This window comes from Heloderma suspectum, chromosome 3 (genome assembly GCF_057233095.1).
Source record: "Heloderma suspectum isolate Gila_16-S chromosome 3, 16-S_ref, whole genome shotgun sequence".
Taxonomy (NCBI): Eukaryota; Metazoa; Chordata; class Lepidosauria; order Squamata; family Helodermatidae; genus Heloderma; species Heloderma suspectum.
Genome location: NC_139460.1, coordinates 246,256,544 through 246,276,934, shown reverse-complemented (window position 1 = coordinate 246,276,934; position 20,391 = coordinate 246,256,544). Strand labels below are relative to the sequence as shown.

Here is a 20,391-nt window from a genome sequence, read left to right as displayed (position 1 = left end):
TGTCTTCTATTAAAATAACAGGTCTTAGATCTCCATACTGCACATCATGCTGCTGCCATTCTGATGGAGCAGGAAGTGGGAAGAGAGGATATGAGCAACTTGGTCTCTTAACTGTGGAACATCTACTACCAGTGTCACTCCCATAAAGATGGCAGCATAGTGATCATATTGGTCTGGTCTCTAGTTCCAAGTAGCACCAGAAAGAGTGAAGCGGCTGGGCCAAAGCCGAAAGGACACTCAGCTGTGAATGTGTATAGTGGTGAAAAGAAAATCCGATGCTGTAAAGAAGAATATTGTTTAGGAACCTGGAATGTAAGATCAATGAATCAAGGTAAGCTGGAGGTGGTCAAATGTGAGATGGCAAGATTGAACAATGACATCTTGGGAATCAGCGAACTCAAATGGATCAAGCATGGGCGAATTTAATTTAGGTGACCATTATATCTACTACTGTGGGCAAGAATCCCTTAGAAGAAATGGAGTAGGACTCCTAGTCAATAAAAGGGTGAGAAAAGCAGTACTGGGGTACAATCTCAAAAACGACAGAATGATCTCAGTACGAATCCAAGGCAAACCATTCAACTTCACAGTAATTGAAGTCTATGCCCCAACCACTCAGGCCGAAGAAGCTGAGGTTGATCGGTTCTATGAAGACCTACAACACCTTCTAGAACTAACACCAAAAAAAGATGTCCTTTTCATCATAGGGGATTGGAATGCCAAAGTAGGAAGTCAAGAAACCACCGGGATAACAGGCAAGCATGGCCTTGGTGCACAAAATGACGCAGGACAAAGGCTAATAGAGTTTTGCCAAGAGAACACACTTATCATAGCAAACACTCTTTTCCAATAGCAGAAGAAGCGACTCTACACATGGACATCACCAGATGGTCAATATTGAAATCAGATTGATTATGTACTTTGCAACCAAAGATGGAGAAGCTCTATACAGTCAGTCAAAACAAGACTTGGAGCTAACTGTGATCATGAGCTTCTTGTTGCAAAATTTCGGCTTAAATTGAGGAACGTAGGGAAAACCACTAAACCATTCAGGTATGACCTAAATCATATCCCTTATGAATATACAGTGGAGGTGAGGAATAGATTTCAGGGATTAGACCTGATAGACAGAGTGCCAGAGGAACTATGGACAGAGGTCCGTAACATTGTTTAGGAGGCAGCAACTCAATCCATCCCAAAGAAAAAGAAATGCAAGAAAGCCAAGTGGCTGTCTGATGAGGCATTACAAGTAGCTGAGGAAAGAAGGGAAGCGAAAAGCAAGGGAGAAAGGGGAGGATACTGAATGCAGAGTTCCAGAGAATAGCAAGGAGAGACAAGAAGGCCTTCTTAAATGAACAATGCAAAGAAATCGAGGAAAACAATAGAATAGGAAAGACTAGAGATCTTTTCAAGAAAATCGGAGATCTCAAGGGAATGTTTTGTGCAAAGGCGGGCATGATAAAGGACAAAGAAGGCAGGGACCTAACAGAAGCAGATGAGATTTAGAAGAGGTGGAAAGAATACACAGAAGAACTATACAGGAAAGATCTTAATGTCCCGAGCCGGACATCCTAGAGAGTGAAGTCAAGCCGGCCTTAGGAAGCATTACTAACAACAAAGCTAGTGGAGATGACAGTATTCCAGCTGAGCTATTTAAAATCCTAAAAGAGGATGCTGTTAAAGTGCTGCACGCAATATGCCAACACATTTGGAACACTCAACAGTGGCCAGAAGACTGGAAAAGGTCAGTTCACATTCCAATTCCAAAGAAGGGCAGTGCCAAAGAATGTTCAAACTACCGTACAATTGCGCTCATTTCACATGCCAGCAAGGTGATGCTCAAAATCCTACAAGCTAGGGTTCAACACTATGTGAACCGAGAACTACCAGAAGTACAAGCTGGGTTTCAAAGAGGCAGAGGAACTAGAGATCCAATCGCCAACATTCGCTGGATCATGGAGAAAGCAAGAGAATTCCAGAAAAATGTCTATTTCTGCTTCATCGACTATGCTAAAGCTTTTGATTGTGTGGATCACAACAAACTGTGGCAAATTCTGAAAGAGATGGGAGTACCAGACCACCTTATCTGTCTCCTGAGAAACCTGTACGAGGGTCAAGAAGCAACAATAAGAACCAGATATGAAACAACCGATTGGTTCAAAATTGGAAAAGGAGTACAACAAGGCTGCATATTGTCGCCCTGCTTATTTAACTTATATGCAGAGTACATCATGAGAAACGCCGGGTTGGATGAATCACAGGTTGGAATTAAGATTGCTGGGAGAATTATCAACAACCTCAGATACGCAGACGATACCACCCTAATGGCAGAAAGTGAAGAGGATCTAAAGAACCTCTTGTTGAGGGTGAAGCGGGGAGTGCAAAAGCTGGTTTGAAACTCAACATTAAAAAAATGAAGATCATGGCATCTGGCCCCATCACTTCCTGGCATATAGAAGAGGAAGAAATGGAAGCAGTGACAGATTTTATTTTCTTGGGCTCCAAGATCACCGCAGATGGTGACTGTAGCCATGAAATTAAAAGATGCTTGCTCCTTGGGAGGAAAGCTATGGCAAACCTAGACAGCATAGTAAGAAGCCGAGACATCACCTTGCTAACAAAGGTCCGCATAATCAAAGCTATGGTTTTCCAGTAGTAACGCATGGCTGTGAGAGCTGGACTATAAGGAAGGCTGAGCACCGAAGAATTGATGCTTCGAACTGTGGTGCTGGAGAAGACTCTTACGAGTCCCCTGGACTGCAAGGAGGTCAAATCAGTCAATCCTAAAGGAAATCCACCCTGAGTGCTCATTGGAAGGACAGATGCTGAAACTGAAGCTCAAATATTTTGGCCACCTAATGCGAAGAGAAAACTCTCTGGAAAAGACCCTGATGCTGGGAAAGATTGAAGGCAAAAGGAGAAGGGGACAGTAGAGGATGAGATGGCTAGATAGCATCACCGATGCAATGATTATGAACTTGAGCACACTCCGGGAGAGAGCGGTGGACAGGAAGGCCTGGCATGCTATGGTCCATGGAGTCACGAAGAGATGGGCATGACTTAATGACTGAACAACAACAACAACAACTCTAGTTCCTATTGCTCAGTTGTGCATAGCATAGCCTGTGAAGTTCTAGAGACTCAAAATGTGATGCATTGGCTTCATATCAACTAAGTTCAGTCATGTAATCAAAAGCAGAGTATGAAATTATCCCTGTGCCACTCCAACTTGCTGATTCTTGATTGTCATTTAATATGTGGCAGGGAAGACAATTTTATGTCTGGATGGAAAACTGAGTTAAGAAGGATGAATTGGATTGAGGATTAGCTATGCCCCTCAGAGGGTATGTGTGAACAAACTGTGGACTTTGTTTCTTGGATAACCCATCGGTGAAAATGATCAACCCATAGGTGAAAATTTTAGTGCAGTTGAAAATTTAAAGGCTTTAAGCTAAAATACCAGCATATTTTTACTTCAAGCTCTTACTGCTAGTAATTAAGCCTTGAGAGAGGAGTTCGAACCTTTTAGAATGGGGAAAAAGCTGGGAAACTACCAAATGATTGGTGGCTGGGGGAAGGAGATGGGGCCGGGGGAAGAAGACATGGCCAGCTGGTCAGCCTTGAAGGGCCAGAATTGGCCCCCAGTCCTGATGTTCTGCACCTTTTGTCTATGAGAAGTACGATATATTTCCATTTTCTTTCTTCCAAATGTTGTGGCCATGCAAAGGCTGGAAAGTATCCCGAAGCATCAAGAGACAACTTCTTTGCAGGTGGTTTGTACAAGTCCCACTCAGTAACTGTTATCAATCTGGTCATAGAATCTGGGGACAGTAACCAAGCTATCTGCAAGAAGCTAGATGGTTTCTTGTCAGCATTGCTAAACTATATCCAGTTGAAATATTACAAGGTAATGTTGCCGTAAACTATAAAATGGCTATATGAGGAATGAACATCCCATCTGACACATTTGTAGCACAATATAGTATCTATATAGTATTTGAGATTACTGATGTCAGGATAGTGGGGGAGAGTTATGCTGAGGTTAGCAGGATGCTTCTTGAATGTAAATGCATGTAAATTAATACTAGCGTTACTGTTTGTTTTGCAGCCTCCTGTTCTTAAAAAAATGTCTCACTTAGGCTGTCTAATGATAGGGAGCGAAAGCCTAGAACAACCTCTGACCTTGATCCAATCAGCTTGTGCAAATATTTCCTTGGAATTAGGAATAGATATGTACTTGGGAATAAATTGCGCTGCTCATGAACTAATGGACTATGTAAGCTTCATTTTCAGTATCTTAATTTTGAAGATTCTTTGTCCTTATCAGGAGCTCTTCTCCCCAATTGGAATATGTCAGAGGGGTGTGCATTATAAAGGGAAGGAAGCGTAAGTAGGATAAGCCACTTCATTCACATAAAAGGCTCGTGGGTCCTTTTGTGGTACCTCATTGTGTCTAATTACTATACTTGTGTTCTACCCTTACCTGTTAAAAAGAAAATTGGGTAACTTCAAATTTCATTTACTTTGTTGATATTTTTAATTTTAGACTAAGGGAAAATATGAAGTGCTGCTTGGAACACAGAAGACTGCAGAAGAAATGGTGGATATGTATGTGGACCTGATAAATAAATTTCCGTCTATTATAACATTAATAGATCCATTGAGGAAAGAGGTAAGAGCTTTAAAAAATGTTGTCACAATCCCAGAATAGGGCCTAGAAATGAAAGAAACATGTAGAAGGTGTTTTAAGCTTTGGGAGTAGTGCATTTTAAAGAAAAGGATAGATTAAACAAAATCACTTTGAAATCCATCAGTCAACTCTGTGGCCCTGATATAACTAAACCTGGGGTGCAATCCTATGTATGTTTAGACAGAAAATAGTCCTACAACTCCTAGCATTTCCAAGCCAGGACTTTTGTAGGACTATTTTTGTCTAAACTATGGATAGGATTGCACCCCAAGGGCGCAATCCTATAGGGATAGGTGGCTGTCTCCAAACTCAGAGACAACCACCTATCAAATGCAGGGCAGGGGAAGCATGGAGGGGATTGTTCCCGCCGTGCTTCTCCTGCCCTGCATTTGTGGCTAGACAGCTGATTTAGGCTGTCTAGCTGTGGGAAGGCAGAACGGGGAAGGAGGCTACCGGGCGACACACAGGATGTGTCATACCGGCATTCCACCTTCCACGCCCCGGAACGCCCTGTTTTGGCTGCTCCGTGCTCCTCTTCTGAGCGTGGAGCACAGGGCTGTTCCGCGCTGCCTGCGAGGCATGGAGGAAGTTCAGTTCTCTGAGAACCAACCTTGGAGCGCAGGCTCTGAGGTCGGTTCCCGGAAAACCACATATCCTATAGGTGTCTAACGGCCATAGGATTGCTCCCTTAGTCGATCTTAAGTCCCATTGAAATTAGTATGACAAAATTGTGATTAACTTAATTTCCTAAGATTTAAATAGGACTTAAGCATGAGTTATTTTACTGATTCAGGGCCTGTATGTATACATTCTACTCACATCATATTAAAGTCTTGTTTTCAGAGAGAGAGAGAGAGAGAGAGAGAGATTCAGAATGCATTGCAGAATACAGGAGCATATTTATTACCTGGGACCAATCATGGGGAATATTTGATGTTTTTTGTTCATCCTGCTGTGTTTTAAGGTCTGACAATTTTATATTGTTTTATTTATTTACTTATTTATTTACTTACAATATTTATATACCGCTCCACATCAAGAGATTTCAGAGTGGTGAACAGCAAGATAAAAGAGTAAAACATCAGGTTTAAAACAGTTAAAACATTTTAAAAAGACAAATTCCAATAAGGCGAATTTAATAAACCACGGCTGGTCACTCAAGGAAGGCCTCTCAAAATAACAATGTTATTTGTTATTTTACAAATAACAACGTTGGTGCCTGCCTGGCCTCCAAAGGCAGGGAATTCCATAGGAAGGGGTCCACCACACTGAAGGCTCTTTTCCTGGTGGACTCCAACTGGGCCATGGGTCCATGTGGAACCACCAGGAGCATGCCCCCTGATGACCTCAGTGACCGGGCAGGTTGGTAAGGAAGGAGGCGCTCTCTCAGGTATCCTGGGTCCACGTTGTTTACGGCTTTGTACACTACTACTAATACCTTAAACCTGGCCCGGTAGTGACTAGGCAGCCGGTGCAGTTCCCTCACCAAAGGAGCTGCACGCTGTTTTAACTGTATTTATTGTTTTATGCTTTGCTGTGAGCTAACCTGGAAGGATTTATATCCTGAATATATATAATATATAATAAATACATTGTGGCTGCAGTCCTGTAAACACTGACCTGAGAGTAAGCCCCATTGAACACAATGAGGCTTACTTCTTAGTGGACATGTATAGGATTGTGCCGGAAATAAAAATCAATGGCATTACAGCTGCATGAATTTCAGAATTTAAGTTTTGTCCAAATTAGGACTGACAAAAGTAAAACATTTTTAGTTTAATTATTTGGCTTTTAACTAATAAAAACATAGATTTAAATATATTTATATATTAAAAAAGAAGATGAAGTTGCCTTTAGGAGAACAATATCTCTCAATAAGAAAAAGACAAGTTCAAGAGTCACTAGTATTCTAGATGTCTAGGTTTAAAAGCTCTATTGACATTATCTTAAATTCAGCATTGTCACCTTTGGTTGCTCTTGTTCCTTTTTAAAATATATATATATATTTATTTATTTTATCTTTATAAATGAAATAAACAATACCAAAAATACCAACAACCTGATCAATACTACAATTTCCCAGCAATACAATATTCTGATGAGGACACCACAATAACAAAAAGAAAAGGAAAAAGAAAAAAAAAGGAAAAGAGAGATGGAAAGGAGATAAAGAAAAAGAAAAGAAGATTCTTTCCCCTTCCCTCCCCCTCTCCCTGTCCCTCCCCTTTAAAGAATTATGTTTAAACTCCAGTACCCCCCGGCCTCCAAGGCCATTCTATTTTAAAAACTATATCTATAAACTTAGCAATCTTACAGTTTAATAAACAACCTTACATTTCAATATCATATCATCAATCTTATATCAAAGAAACAGGTATACAGTTCATTCCCAGTAGCCAATAATAATAATAATAATAATAATAATAATAATAAATATAGTGTTATATGGTAATAAAACTTAAAATAAGCCTTCAACAATCAGTAATATATTTTATACTAGATATATAAATGCATGTGCACAATATACCCTCAAACAATAAATTTAAATACAGCATACCATATCTATTTTGAAATAAAAAATAAAAAGAAAAGCAAGAAAAAATGAAAGATGAAAGAGAATAAACGAAAGATGAAAGAGAATAAACGAATATATGTATAATCATTTATCTTCTGACCTAGCCTGGATCATGTAGACTAAACACAAACAGTTAACAAAGCTTGTTTAAAGATTCCAGTTCATGGGGTTGTAACAGAAATCTCATGCATTTTTACGTTCAGCCATGCCTCTGCCATTTCATGATTTTTAAACTTCTTCATCTGACCTTCAGACACGATACAAAGTGTAGCAGGATATTTTAAGTAATATTGTAAGTTCATTTGTTTTGCCGTATTTTTTGCTTTGATAAATTGCCTTCTTTTATTCGCCACCTCTTTGATGTAATCTGGAAATAACTTTATTTTATTTCCAGGAAAGGCTTCTACCCTCTCTTGCCAAACGCAGGATATAATTCTTTGTGGAGACTTTTGCAAATTGGACTGTGATGGTATAGTCAGTCCCTTTCGCATTTGGCACATGAAATGCCTGCTCAATATCAAGTAAATAATCAGATGGGATAGGGAGTATCTCATGCAAAAGTTTATCCACAAAAATAGGCATTTTACATCATTAGACAGATTTTTAATCCCAATAATACGTACATTGGATCTTTGTGTGAAGGCCTCCAGTTGAGAAATTCAGTCAGAGGTATTTTTAAAACAAACTTGTAGTTCCATTCCCTGCCACTTGGTCTTCTAGCTCGTTAATTTTCGTCTCCATTTTTTGAAATGACGCATTAATTAGATCCACAGCTCCTTGCAAGGTGGTGATGGAATTTTGGATTAATTCCAACCTTTGGCTTGCTCCGTAAATTGTGAAGATAAAGTCTTTATCAGAGTAAATAATTCCACTACATCTTCTGTTTTCGAAACTTTTGACATAGGAGATATGGGGGGAGTTGGCGGTGATTCCAGCCCCTTTCTTCTCCTCGGTGTAGTCATGTTTCTTGCAAACAGATCTTACAGGCCCTCAGATGTTCTCAAATATTGTTAATATTTCTTAAATCATTCCTCAGGAGTTGTTGATATTTCCTAAAGCATATATTATTATGGAACACGTCAGCCCTGTTTTCTCCTATGAAACAGAAGTTTCAGAACAGCTTTTTGCGTTGGTAAAGCTCTGGGGTGATAATCCTGGAGCCCCCCCACTATCTCATGGGAGGTACTTTTCTCCAAGATGTTATCCAGATGCTGCCTTGTCCCCCCCTTTTAGTTCCAGGGGGGGATTGAAAGTTTTTTCAACCTTTTAAAAAGCTGTTTGAGAAAGCTCCCACGGAGAGCCCATGGGATGCTGCCAGAGCAACATTGGTTCCAACCGGAAGTCGGTTGCTCTTGTTCCTTGAGAAGAAGCTATAGTTGTTAGAAGGAACCTTTTGGCCCTCAGTCAATTACCCAATTATTGTCTTTAGGAGGGAGAAGAAACTATCAGAAACACACATGCAGCAGTGCCTACATGTGCTCTGCAGTCCTGAGGAAGGCTATGTGCTCTGGGGTATGCTCCTCCAGTGAGACTGGTGAAGATGAGTAAAAAGAAAGGGGAAACTTGGCCATCACCCCTGTGCTTTGTCATTTACTGGCGTATGAGCCAATATCGTTGCCAGTTAACTCCTATAAAACAAGATGAATGCTTTCAGTTCTGACCAAGATTAAACTCCCAAAATAAAACTGCCTCCAAGCCCCTCTTAATACAAGCCATTAAAATCTAGACCAAACTAAGAAAGCCATACAATAGTTCTGGAAAGATTTTGGCAAGTCCCCAAAAGGAGGGACTTGTGGGATGCTATCAAGTCATACATGCCCATGGCATACAAGCTGTATAGTGAAGAAATGTTTCACCAGACATGCTCGGAAATCACAGTGGAAGTACAGGGGAAGGCCGGCAATGTATTGCTTGCTCCCATAGTGTTACTGGCAAAATATTGGAAAAATATACTATCTGTTGTAGAAGTATGGACAAGGACATTTTGGCAGATAATGCTAACAAATGAATTAAGCCACTTTTGGCATTTTTCCCCTTCATGGATCACTGCCTTGTTGTGGCGAAGGGGCTTGCATAACTCAATGAAGCCATAAGCTATGACGTGCAGGGCCATCCAAGATGGACAGGTCATGGCAGAGAGTTCTGACAAAATGTGGTCCACTGGAGAAGAAAATGGCAACCCACTCCAGTATTCTTGCCAAGAAAACCCCATGGGACATATCACAAGGCTAAAAGATATGACACCGGAAGATGAGCCCCTCAGGTTGGCAGGTGCCCAATATACTACTGGGGAAGAGCAGAGGGAATTTCCAAGTAGCGCCAGAAAGACTGAAGCGGCTGGGCCAAAGCCGAAAGGACACTCAGCTGTGGATGTGTCTGGTGGTGAAAAGGAAGTCCGATGCTGTAAAGAACAATATTGTTTAGGAACCTGGAATGTCAGATCAATGAATCAAGGTAAGCTGGAGGTGGTCAAACATGAGATGGCAAGATTGAACATCGACATCTTGGGAATCAGCGAACTAAAATGGACAGGCATGGGCGAATTTAATTCAGGTGACCATCATATCTACTAGTGTGGGCAAGAATCCCTTAGAAGAAATGGAGTAGCACTCCTAGTCAACAAAAAGGTGGGAAAAGCAGTACTGGGGTACAATCTCAAAAACGATAAAATGATCTCAGTATGAATCCAAGGCAAACCATTCAACATCACAGTAATTCAAGTCTATGCCCCAACCACTGATGCCGAAGAAGCTGAGGTTGATCAGTTCCATGAAGATCTACAACACCTTCTAGAACTAACACCAAAAAAAGATGTCCTCTTCATCATAGGGGATTGGAATAGGAAGTCAAGAAATCACTGGGATAACAGGCAAGCACGGCCTTGGTGTACAAATGAAGCAGGACAAAGGCTAATAGAGTTTTGCCAAGAGAACACGCTGATCATAGCAAATACTCTTTCCCAACAGCACAAGAGGCGACTCTACACATGGACATCACCAGATGGTCAATATCAAAATCAGATTGATTATGTCCTTTGCAGCCAAAGATGGAGAAGCTCTATACAGTCAGTCAAAACAAGACGTGGAGCTGACTGTGGCTCAGATCATGAGCTGCTTCTTGCAAAATTTTGGCTTAAATTGAAGAACGTAGGGAAAACCACTAAACCGTTCAGGTATGACCTAAATCATCTCCCTTATGAATATACAGTGGAGGTGAGGAATAGATTTAAGGGATTAGACCTGATAGACAGAGTGCCTCAGGAACTATGGACGGAGGTCTGTAACATTGTTCAGGAGGCAGCAACTCAATCCATCCCAAAGAAAAAGAAATGCAAGAAAGCCAAGTGGCTGTCTAAGGAGGCTTTACAAGTAGCTGAGGAAAGAAGGGAAGCGAAAAGCAAGGGAGAAAGGGGAAGATATATCCAACTGAATGCAGAGTTCCAGAGAATAGCAAGGAGAGACAAGAAGGCCTTCTTAAATGAACAATGCAAAGAAATCGAGGAAAACAATAGAATGGGAAAGGCTAGAGATCTCTTCAAGAAAATTGGAGATCTCAAGGGAACGTTTTGTGCAAAGACAGGCATGATAAAGGACAAAGAAGGCAGGGACCTAACAGAAGCAGATGAGATTTAGAAGAGGTGGAAAGAATACACAGAAGAACTATACAGGAAAGATCTGAATGTCCCTGATAGCCATGATAGTGCAGTCACTGAACTTGAGCCGGACATCCTCGAGAGTGAAGTCAAGTGGGCCTTAGGAAGCATGACTAACAACAAAGCTAGTGGAGATGACAGTATTCCAGCTGAGCTATTTAAAATCCTAAAAGAGGATGCTGTTAAAGTGCTGCACTCAATATGCCAACACATTTGGAACACTCAACAGTGGCCACAAGACTGGAAAAGGTCAGTTTACATCCCAATTCCAAAGAAGGGCAATGCCAAAGAGTGTTCAAACTACCGTACAATTGCGCTCATTTCACATGCCAGCAAGGTTATGTTCAAAATCCTACAAGCTAGGCTTCAGCAGTATGTGAACCGAGAACTACCGGAAGTACAAGCTGGGTTTCAAAGAGGCAGAGGAACTAGAGATCCAATCGCCAACATTCGCTGGATCATGGAGAAAGCAAGAGAATTCCAGAAAAAGTCTATTTCTGCTTCATTGACTACGCTAAAGCCTTTGATAGTGTGGATCACAACAAACTGTGGCAAATTCTGAAAGAGATGGGAGTACCAGACCACCTTACCTGTCTCCTGAGAAACCTGTACGAGGGTCAAGAAGCAACAGTAAGGAACGGACATGGAACAACCGATTAGTTCAAAATTGGGAAAGGAGTATGACAAGGCTGTATATTGTTGCCCTGCTTATTTAACTTATATGCAGAGTACATCATGAGAAATGCCGGGTTGGATGAATCACAGGTTGGAATTAAGATTGCTGGGAGAATTATCCACAACCTCAGATACGCAGATGATACCACCCTAATGGCAGAAAGCGAAGAGGATCTAAAGAGCCTCTTGTTGAGGGTGAAAGTGGAGAGTGCAAAAGCTGGTTTGAAACTCAACTTAAAAAAAACGAAGATCATGGCATCTGGCCCCATCACTTCCTGGCATATAGAAGGGGAAGAAATGGAAGCTGTGACAGATTTTATTTTCTTGGGCTCCAAGATCACCGCAGATGGTGACTGCAGCCATGAAATTAAAAGACGCTCCTTGGGAGGAAAGCTATGGCAAACCTAGACAGCACTGTAAGAAGCAGAGACATCACCTTGCTGACAAAGGTTCGTATAATCAAAGCTATGTTTTTCCCAGTAGTAATGTATGGCTGTGAGAGCTGGACTGTAAGGAAGGCTGAGCGCTGAAGAATTGATGCTTTTGAACTGTGGTGCTGGAGAAGACTCTTACGAGTCCCCTGGACTGCAAGGAGGTCAAATCAGTCAATCCTAAAGGAAATCCACCCTGAGTGCTCATTGGAAGGACAGATACTGAAGCTGAAGCTCAAATATTTTGGCCACCTAATGCGAAGAGAAAACTCCCTGATGCTGGGAAAGATCAAAGACCCTGATGCTGGGAAAGATTGAAGGCAAAAGGAGAAGGGGACGGCAGAGGATGAGATGGCTAGATAGCATCACCGATGCAATGAATATGAACTTGAGCACACTCAGGGAGAAAGTGGAGGACAGGAAGGCCTGGCCTGCTATGGTCCATGGGGTCCAACAGAAGAATCGGACATGATGTAACGACCAAACAACAACAACAACAGGCATATATAGAGTAGTTGAAGTCACTACTGATTTTTCTGAAATAATTCAGTCTTATGTTGCATCCTGGAAACAGAATAAAGCAGAGTAAAACATGAGAGATCAAGGATTAGATATGATTAAATACTGAACAATTAATTTATATTTGTTTCAGTATCTTCATATAAGAATGTGTGTGTACACACACACACACACACACACACGGAAGAAGGTAGTCCTTAGGTATTGGCTTCGTAGGCCAAAATTTAAAACTTGAAATGTATTTAGGAGGCCACAGTACTGAAGTATTGGTACAGTATCCTCATCAGTCTTTCTGATATTGCACATTGGTTCGGAAGCAAAACAAGGACACTCCCCCCACCCCCATTCAAAAGATGGTTTCTACATTCTTGGGGACTCTCTATGTACATACACCTGTAAATTAAAAGAAATGTTTTAAAAATGCCAAAATAGCCCTGTGAACTTCTAGGAGCTGTGAGATTCCAGGAACTCAATGAAATGTTGAGGGCATAGACATTAAACAAACTTATTGGAGTGACTGTCATTGTCTGGAGAGTGAGCTTCTGGATTAACAGTGAGTAGAAAAGATGGGAACTCCCTTCGCTGCTACCTTTTGTTTCAGTGGGAACTCCGTTAAAATCCTGTTTTTCTTCATTGTTTTCTATGGACAGCTTCCCATAGACCATAGGTGGGCAATGCCCAGGGTGCCGTGCGACCCTTGGAGATGTTCAGTGTGGTCAGCAGTGGGTGCCCAAGCCCCAGAATTCTCCCCTCCCCCACAATCCTGCTGCTCAGCTGTTGGGCAGACCGGAGGGAGCAGAATTTTGATGAGAAGGACCTGCACACTTTCCCATCCCCATCACACACTGACCCGCCTGTCAGATATCTGAATAGTGGATTGGCCAGAGCATGAGTTGGCCGGAAAGCCACATGGGGACGACTCCGCGCAACATCCTTTCTATCCCAAATGCCCTCCAGCCAGCCCACCAAGCCGCCCTTTGACAGGTTGGCTGAAGCACAATTTAAATGGGGAAAACGGCATGTGAGGAGAGTCATCCCTGCCTGTCATCCTCCCGATTTAAATTGTGTACCTCCCACCCTGTCGAGTTGATTAGCTGCACTTTCCTTAGTGACAATCAGCTGGGAGTGGGGATGCACAACAGGTTTAAACCTCCCCATCCCTGCATGACGAGATGGGGGAGAGTCTCTCTCTGTCTCTGTCTCTCTGTCTCTGTCTCTCTCTCTCTCTCTCTCTGTGGGTTTGGGGAAAGCAGGTATGAGAGAGTGAGTGATTGAAGGGGGAAGGCTTTGTGCGCCTGTGTTTGAGAGTGGAGTGGGGAGGGGAGGGGCAAGGAGGAAGCCTGTATGTGTGAATTTGTGTGAGAGAGTGTGTGTGGGGGGGTGTTGAAGAGGATGCTGGCCATGGCCTCGCCCACTCCCACCTTTGGCCATGTCCATCACCTCAACCCATTGGGGGCCAAAAGGTTGCCATCCCTTCTATAGACCTTCCATCTGGGGAGAGAAAAGTGTTTAAAGGAACCAGGCATTGTGCATATGGTGTGAGTTTAGAAAATAAATGTGATTGTTGATGGCCATGGAATGTTCCAAGTATTAGTTTTAAAAAAGAACAAGAGAGGAGTGAGAGGGAATTGACCTGCTGGTCCCTCCTAAAATCATACGGTATCATGGAGGTAAGCACGGGGTGGGGGGATGCATGCTAGAGGCTTCAGAAAATTATCCCTGTGCTATCTCCCCCCCCCCCCAGCTTGTATTGCAAAAAAGCACTTAGGGTCATGGAAGTCTGTCCTGATCATAAGTTCTTTAGCACTATATAGCAGGGGAAGAGTGGGAAAGAAAGACTTCTCAACAGCACCAACATACTCCTGTTTCTGCTTGGTTAGAACCCTGGACAGGAATAGTGTTTTTAGGCCTGGGAATAAACTGCAAGGTTTTGTTGTGAGTCCCTATTTGTTCTTTCTAACACTGAACTTTCTGAAGTGAACACTGAAAGCATCTTACTTTCTTTTTGCAATTCATGACAGTAACTTCTCTTGCTTGCTGGTATTAATCCTTGAAGTTTTTAATCACTCACTTTTGTGATCTGTATAGGACCGTGAGCAGTGGACCGCCTTATGCAATATTCTAGGTTCTAAATGTCATCTTATTGCAGAAGATTCATGCAGGAATGTGTCTAAACTTCTGGAGGGAAAAAACAAAAACAGACCAAAATGCAGTGGTCTCATCTTAAAACACACCAACGAGGCTAAAATTTCTGACCTTTTAGAAATGATGCAGCTTTTAGATGGTGAGGAAAGTATTGAATTTTAAAATGCAGTACAGTTCATAAAAGTATGCCGCATTTTATATTTGAATACAGTCATTGCCAGAGTCAGAAGTACTCATTAGGCAAAATTGGCTTTCATCATGGCTTGACAATAGAGTTGCGGGCTCATGTTCAAAATATGTGAAACAAATTCTTGAAAGCATTATACAGGGGCTGGGTGACAGGGCGTCTCTCTCATACTATTGGCTGATGTTGTATATTTCCATTGACATCTCATAAGTTTACAAAATGTAACAAAGCTGCTGAAATAAATGAAGTCTAAGGTTCAGAATATCTTATACACCAGCGGAGGGAGTCTTTATTTCATCCACACAGAAAAGCCAACTCCTAGACATGAGTGTTTAAATTAAATAGCTCGAAGGCTGATGCAGGGATGGGGAACCTTTTTCAGCCTGAGGGCCAAATTCAATTTTGGAGAAGCTCTCAGGGGCTGTGTTCCAGTGGTGGGCGGGGCCAAAGGCAAAACGGGTGGAGCCAATTTTTTTTTAATGACCAGAATATTGTAGTATAAGGGCGCAATGCTATGTATGTTTAGACAGAAAAAAGTCCTACAACTCCCAGCATTCCCCAGCCAGCCATGCTGGCTGGGGAATGCTGGGTGTTGCAGGACTTTTTTCTGTCTGTACATACATAGGATTGTGTCTTAAAGGTCTTCCTTCCAGTCAGTAAGCCTTAGGAGAGGCATTTCAACCTTTTGGAATGGGGGGAAACTGTACAAAAGCTGGGAAACCACCAAACGATCAGTAGTTGGGGGGAAAGGGTGGGGCCAGGGAAAGGGAGTGTGACCATCGGGGAACCTTGGACTTGGCCCCTGGACCTGAGGTTCCCCACCGCTGACCGTTTTGTCTTGAATATATTTCCAAAATGATGCCATCAGCCTGACGCAGGTGAGTATGACATTACCTGTTACAGAGAATGCTAACAACCCAACACAGAATTCAATGAGTGTACATCCCTTTAAATAAGTGGCCTTAAGGGCTCAACTCTGCATTGGATTGTGGATGGTGGATTTAATAGAACAAAATAAGATATGGTAAGATAAAACTGCATTGCAAGAGCCAGATGCAAACAGCAGCTAATTTTGCATGGAAGACAGAGAGTCCTTTTGGCAGGATTGGTAATGAAAACCACAAAAGCCCTTTCCATCCTATCCAGGTCGGAGACACATTTCCATATTAGGAAGTCCAGATGGAGAGTCTTCTGATGACAGTCTTGTGGACTTGGTAAGTACTGGAAGCTGTTCAGTTGCTCAAATACTGCTTTTAATCTTGAACTTGCCCATAGTAGAAATGTTGCCTGTAGGTGAGACACTTATAACCTTTCAGGAAATTGCTTTCCTTTCAGGAATTGGCTTTTTTTGAGACAGTCGCCTTTTAAAGAGAGTTAACGTTTGAACTTCAAGGGGGAAAGCAGCACTATAGTGGACAAGGGAAGAACATTGAAAATACCTGTTGTCTCTTGCTGACATTTTAAGGAAAAGTAAATTATTCAAAAAGTAGAGCAGTAACAGTATTTCCTGTATAACAGGTCTTAATGGACTCGGACTGGTCTCTGTGTTAAAGTATAATTACATAGGCGTTGTCACTAAAAATGGCCACATTTTAAAATTAATGTATATTCATCAGTCTCCTTCACCTGCTCTGCCTCCTGATGTCTCCTTAGCTTCCATTCCCCTTCTTTTCAACAGTATAGTGCTCTTCCTGACCATTAACTCTTTGTGGGTTTCCTTCCCTTACCTCTCCTCCAGCTAGGACACCTCCCTTCCTGTCCCACCAATGCTACCTAGTCTGTCCTATCTTTAGAGTCTGTATGAAGTTTCCTCTTAGCCTAGTCAACGTGTTCATTGACTCACAGTACTAAAGTGGGCTTTTAAAAATTCCATGACTGACTTTTTTTTCTTATTCTGTGTCCTCACGGCAGTTTAGTCAATAACTTGTTGGACTTATATGTGAGAAGCTGGTGACTTATCAGCAAGAAGCTAGGTTTTAGTCCATTATGGGTATAATGGGTTTAAAGGCACAATCCTATGCATGTTTAGACAGAAAAAAGCCTGATAACTCCCAGCATTCCCCAACTAGCTGTGCTGGCTGGGGCATGCTGGGAGCTTTAGAACTTTTTAAACCAGGCATAGGATTATGCCTTAAAACCCATTATGGCTTATATAACATTAAAAATTAAACTGCCACCTGCAACCTATCTTTTTAGTCCAAACTTACTGCCCTAGGAGGAAGAAAAAAAGCTCAGACCATACACAGGCAGTATTACAAACACCAGCGTTTAATGCTGGGCCTCCATGTATGAGGTGCGTGTGTGTTTATATAAATAAATAAATCTGCTGTACTTCTAAGTCACAAAATTAGGTAAGTAGCAATAAATTAGCTTCATTTTTTTCCAACTATGGAGGTTTAAAATTTGAATTTCTTTGCCTAAGGCTGTTGGACTGGGAACCAAGTTCATCAAACTGGGAGGTCTTTCGCGTGGAGAGAGGGTGACCAAATACAACCGACTTCTTGCTATAGAGGAGGAACTGGGCAAGAATGGAAGACTCTGTAAAAACCTCTTTCTTACTTTGTTTTCAGTGTTTAATGAATAAGAATTCAAAGACTGGAGCAGGAGTGATTGAAATAACTCTGCAGGAGGGAAGGGGAATCAAAAGACTATAAATAAGCGCTTGCAGAAAACAGGATGACATTTGCCACAAAGTACATTGTCCTTATAATGAGTTATCTGTTTACCTGCATGTTAAAATAAGACATTCTTTTGGAATAGGCCACAACAACCTTTTTTTTAAAGAATTAATTGGTTGGAATCTTCAAGGCCAATGGAGAACACATATTTGAAAAAAAATATTCTTCACATAGAATTTTAGCTGCAGGCAGGCATGTTGCAGATGATGCTTCAAAAATTCCAGCTCAGTGCTTTATAGTCTAAAAGACACGAAAATGTAAGACTGATAAAATGTTATATGCACGTTGAATAGTTGATATCTGATACACCCCTAGTATCTGACCTGGGGAGGGACCACACTCTGTGATAGTCCACAAGCTTTACATGCAGAAAGCCCCAGGTTCAATCTCTGGCATTTCCAATTAAAACCATCAGTGAAACAGTGATGGGAAAGTCCTCTGCTGAGACCCTAGAGAGCTGCAACCAGTTAAATAGACAATACTGGGCTTCATGGACAATTAGGCAGGTTCCTATGTTCCAATTTTATTTTGTCATAAAGCCATAATGTTCCAATTTTATTTTGTCATATTTCACCCCTCAGTGTATGCACACACATAAGAAGGCATATAGTGCCAAGCCATTTTAGAGACTGGGAGGCCGCTGTGTATTTCCCATATCTCCGTACTTGCTCTACTGAGTCAAGGAATAGGAGTTTATTCTATACTATACTATACTATACTATACTATACTATACTATACTATAAAGTTTATGGAAATGTCCCTAAGTAAACATTGTTTTTTTAAAAATGTCAGTTAATATTTTTTTTAAAAAAAATCAAGGTGGAAGAAAAATGGTTAACGGGGGCTAGAAAACACAGTTCTTGCTTAAATATTTCGCACATGGTTTTCAAAATACTCAGGATGTATATTTTCCATTTCAGGTGACCGAGATGAGCATGAATTTGTTGATTTTACTGAAGAGGAAGAAGAGGAGGAGGAGGAGGAGGAATTTGATTATACTGATTTTCCTGCAGGAGCAGTGCAACCTGCTGTGTAGAAAGTGATATTTCAGATTTGGTATTTATTGGCCCAGAACTAAGCCTGGAATCCTCCACTTGAAAGCACGCTGCAAGTTCCCCAGGCTACCGCCATGGGACAGCAGATGGGGTCAAACAGTAGATCATTTTGTTTGTCTCAGTGTCTTTGGGAGTATTTTAAAAATGCATTAGATGCATTAAGATCTAGGCATTTCTGATGGATTTTTTAAAAAAATCTGTTTTGCTGATCTTCCTTTCTGATAACCATAAACGCAATCAGTTAAAGCACAAATTCAGGTTAATATATTTATGTAAAATAAAATGATATGACAGTTTTAGTAAGCAGTGCTCATTTGCAGGTGCAGGAGCTCGGCTGAATGCATGGAGTAACCCCCTCTGCAGAAGCTTCCCATTTATTTCAGTAGAGGATCCCTATATTTGTACAGAAACGATGCATCAGTGGATTCGCTCCATCCGCTGAAACCAATGGTTCAGTCTGCATAGGAAAGAAATTCATGTGATCTATGTGTACATATGACTAGGACTGAGCTGAAAATTTTTCCTCAGCTCGCTTAATAAATTGATGGGGGGGCAGGGTGAGATTTGGAGCCCGATACCCTCTCCAAAGATAGATGGAAAGGCAGTGTTTGGGTATGTATATGTGCAGATTTTTGGTTGGGGGATACTAAGCTACTTACAGTTTTACAAGGTGGCAAGATTGTTTGTTTTTTCTTATAAAACCAATCTTGGCTTGACTGAAAGACTGGCAGCCCACCTGCCATTTTGAAAATGGGAGTTGAGATGCAGTGGCAATGAAACTATCCTACGTGATTACATAGAACTGTTTCCAATCTTGGCTTTTTATAAGTACACCCCCACAAACCACATGCCACCCATGCCACCTTGCACCCCTGCACCTGAAAGTCAAGTGATTTTTGTGACTCCCCCCCCCCCACAACACCTGTAAGTCCTCAAAATTCCCAGCTTTGCAAGGGGACAATGGTATGCAAAGGCTGAAGGGGCTTAGTTCTGCCGTACATATGACCTGGAATGGGCTGGTGTTTCATCACGGGTTACTGACCCAATACTTTTCTGGGACTCTGTTCATATTAGGGACCTAATATGAACAATGAAATCTGATGCATCACATTATCAATTTCAAGCAGAAAATAACAGTAAAACATCACAATGTCTGGGAAAAAGTCAGAAAACTTTTTAATCAGCAGCATTAAAAAGAAATAATTTATATCATAGTATAACAAATATTTTAACTAGAAATAAATACATTTTTTTGTATATTCTTCAGTAACAACAATTCAAGGAAAACCCCCATTTAGAAATTGTCATATTAAATTCAGTGTAATCAAACTGATATCTAAGTGCAAAATCAATTAGTAGGAAAATAAACCTACTGAAGGATAGATTCACAAGAACAACGAATTGACATGTTTTCCTGTATTTATGAAATCGTTAACTGACTGATCAGATTAACCCCAATATTTGTTTAACAAACATGCAAAATAAAAAAGTATTTATACACACAACTAACACTAACAGTTCAAACTTATACATGTCTACTCAGAAGTAAGCCCCACTTAGTTCCATGGGGTTTACTCACAAGTACATGTTTACAGGATTGCAGTTTTACTGATTTGCTTTTTCAGAGATAAGCATTTAACTACATACAGAGCCAAGCTAGCAAAGTAAACACATTCATTCTTTAATTCTAACTACTAATCACTGTCTATCATAAAATGTTTACAGTGCATTCGGGAACATTACCACCCAACTTCAAACGAACATTAAATTGATAAATATATTT

At 41.2% G+C, this 20,391-nt stretch overlaps 1 protein-coding gene across 2 annotated transcripts in view; it reads left to right on the top strand.

The window, feature by feature from the left end:
* The window catches only part of ENO4 (enolase 4), a 41,408-nt gene extending 21,411 nt beyond the window's left edge, over positions 1-19,997 (top strand). For both annotated transcript variants that reach the window (XM_084841962.1, XM_084841961.1), the window contains 6 exons: positions 4,109-4,276; positions 4,547-4,672; positions 14,631-14,826; positions 16,021-16,088; positions 17,297-17,414; positions 18,474-19,997. In XM_084841962.1, coding sequence (XP_084698088.1) covers positions 4,109-4,276; positions 4,547-4,672; positions 14,631-14,826; positions 16,021-16,088; positions 17,297-17,414; positions 18,474-18,589 — 792 coding nt within the window. In that variant the 3' untranslated portion in view covers positions 18,590-19,997. The remainder of the gene's footprint in view (positions 1-4,108; positions 4,277-4,546; positions 4,673-14,630; positions 14,827-16,020; positions 16,089-17,296; positions 17,415-18,473) is intronic.
* The last annotated feature ends 394 nt before the right edge of the window (positions 19,998-20,391 follow it).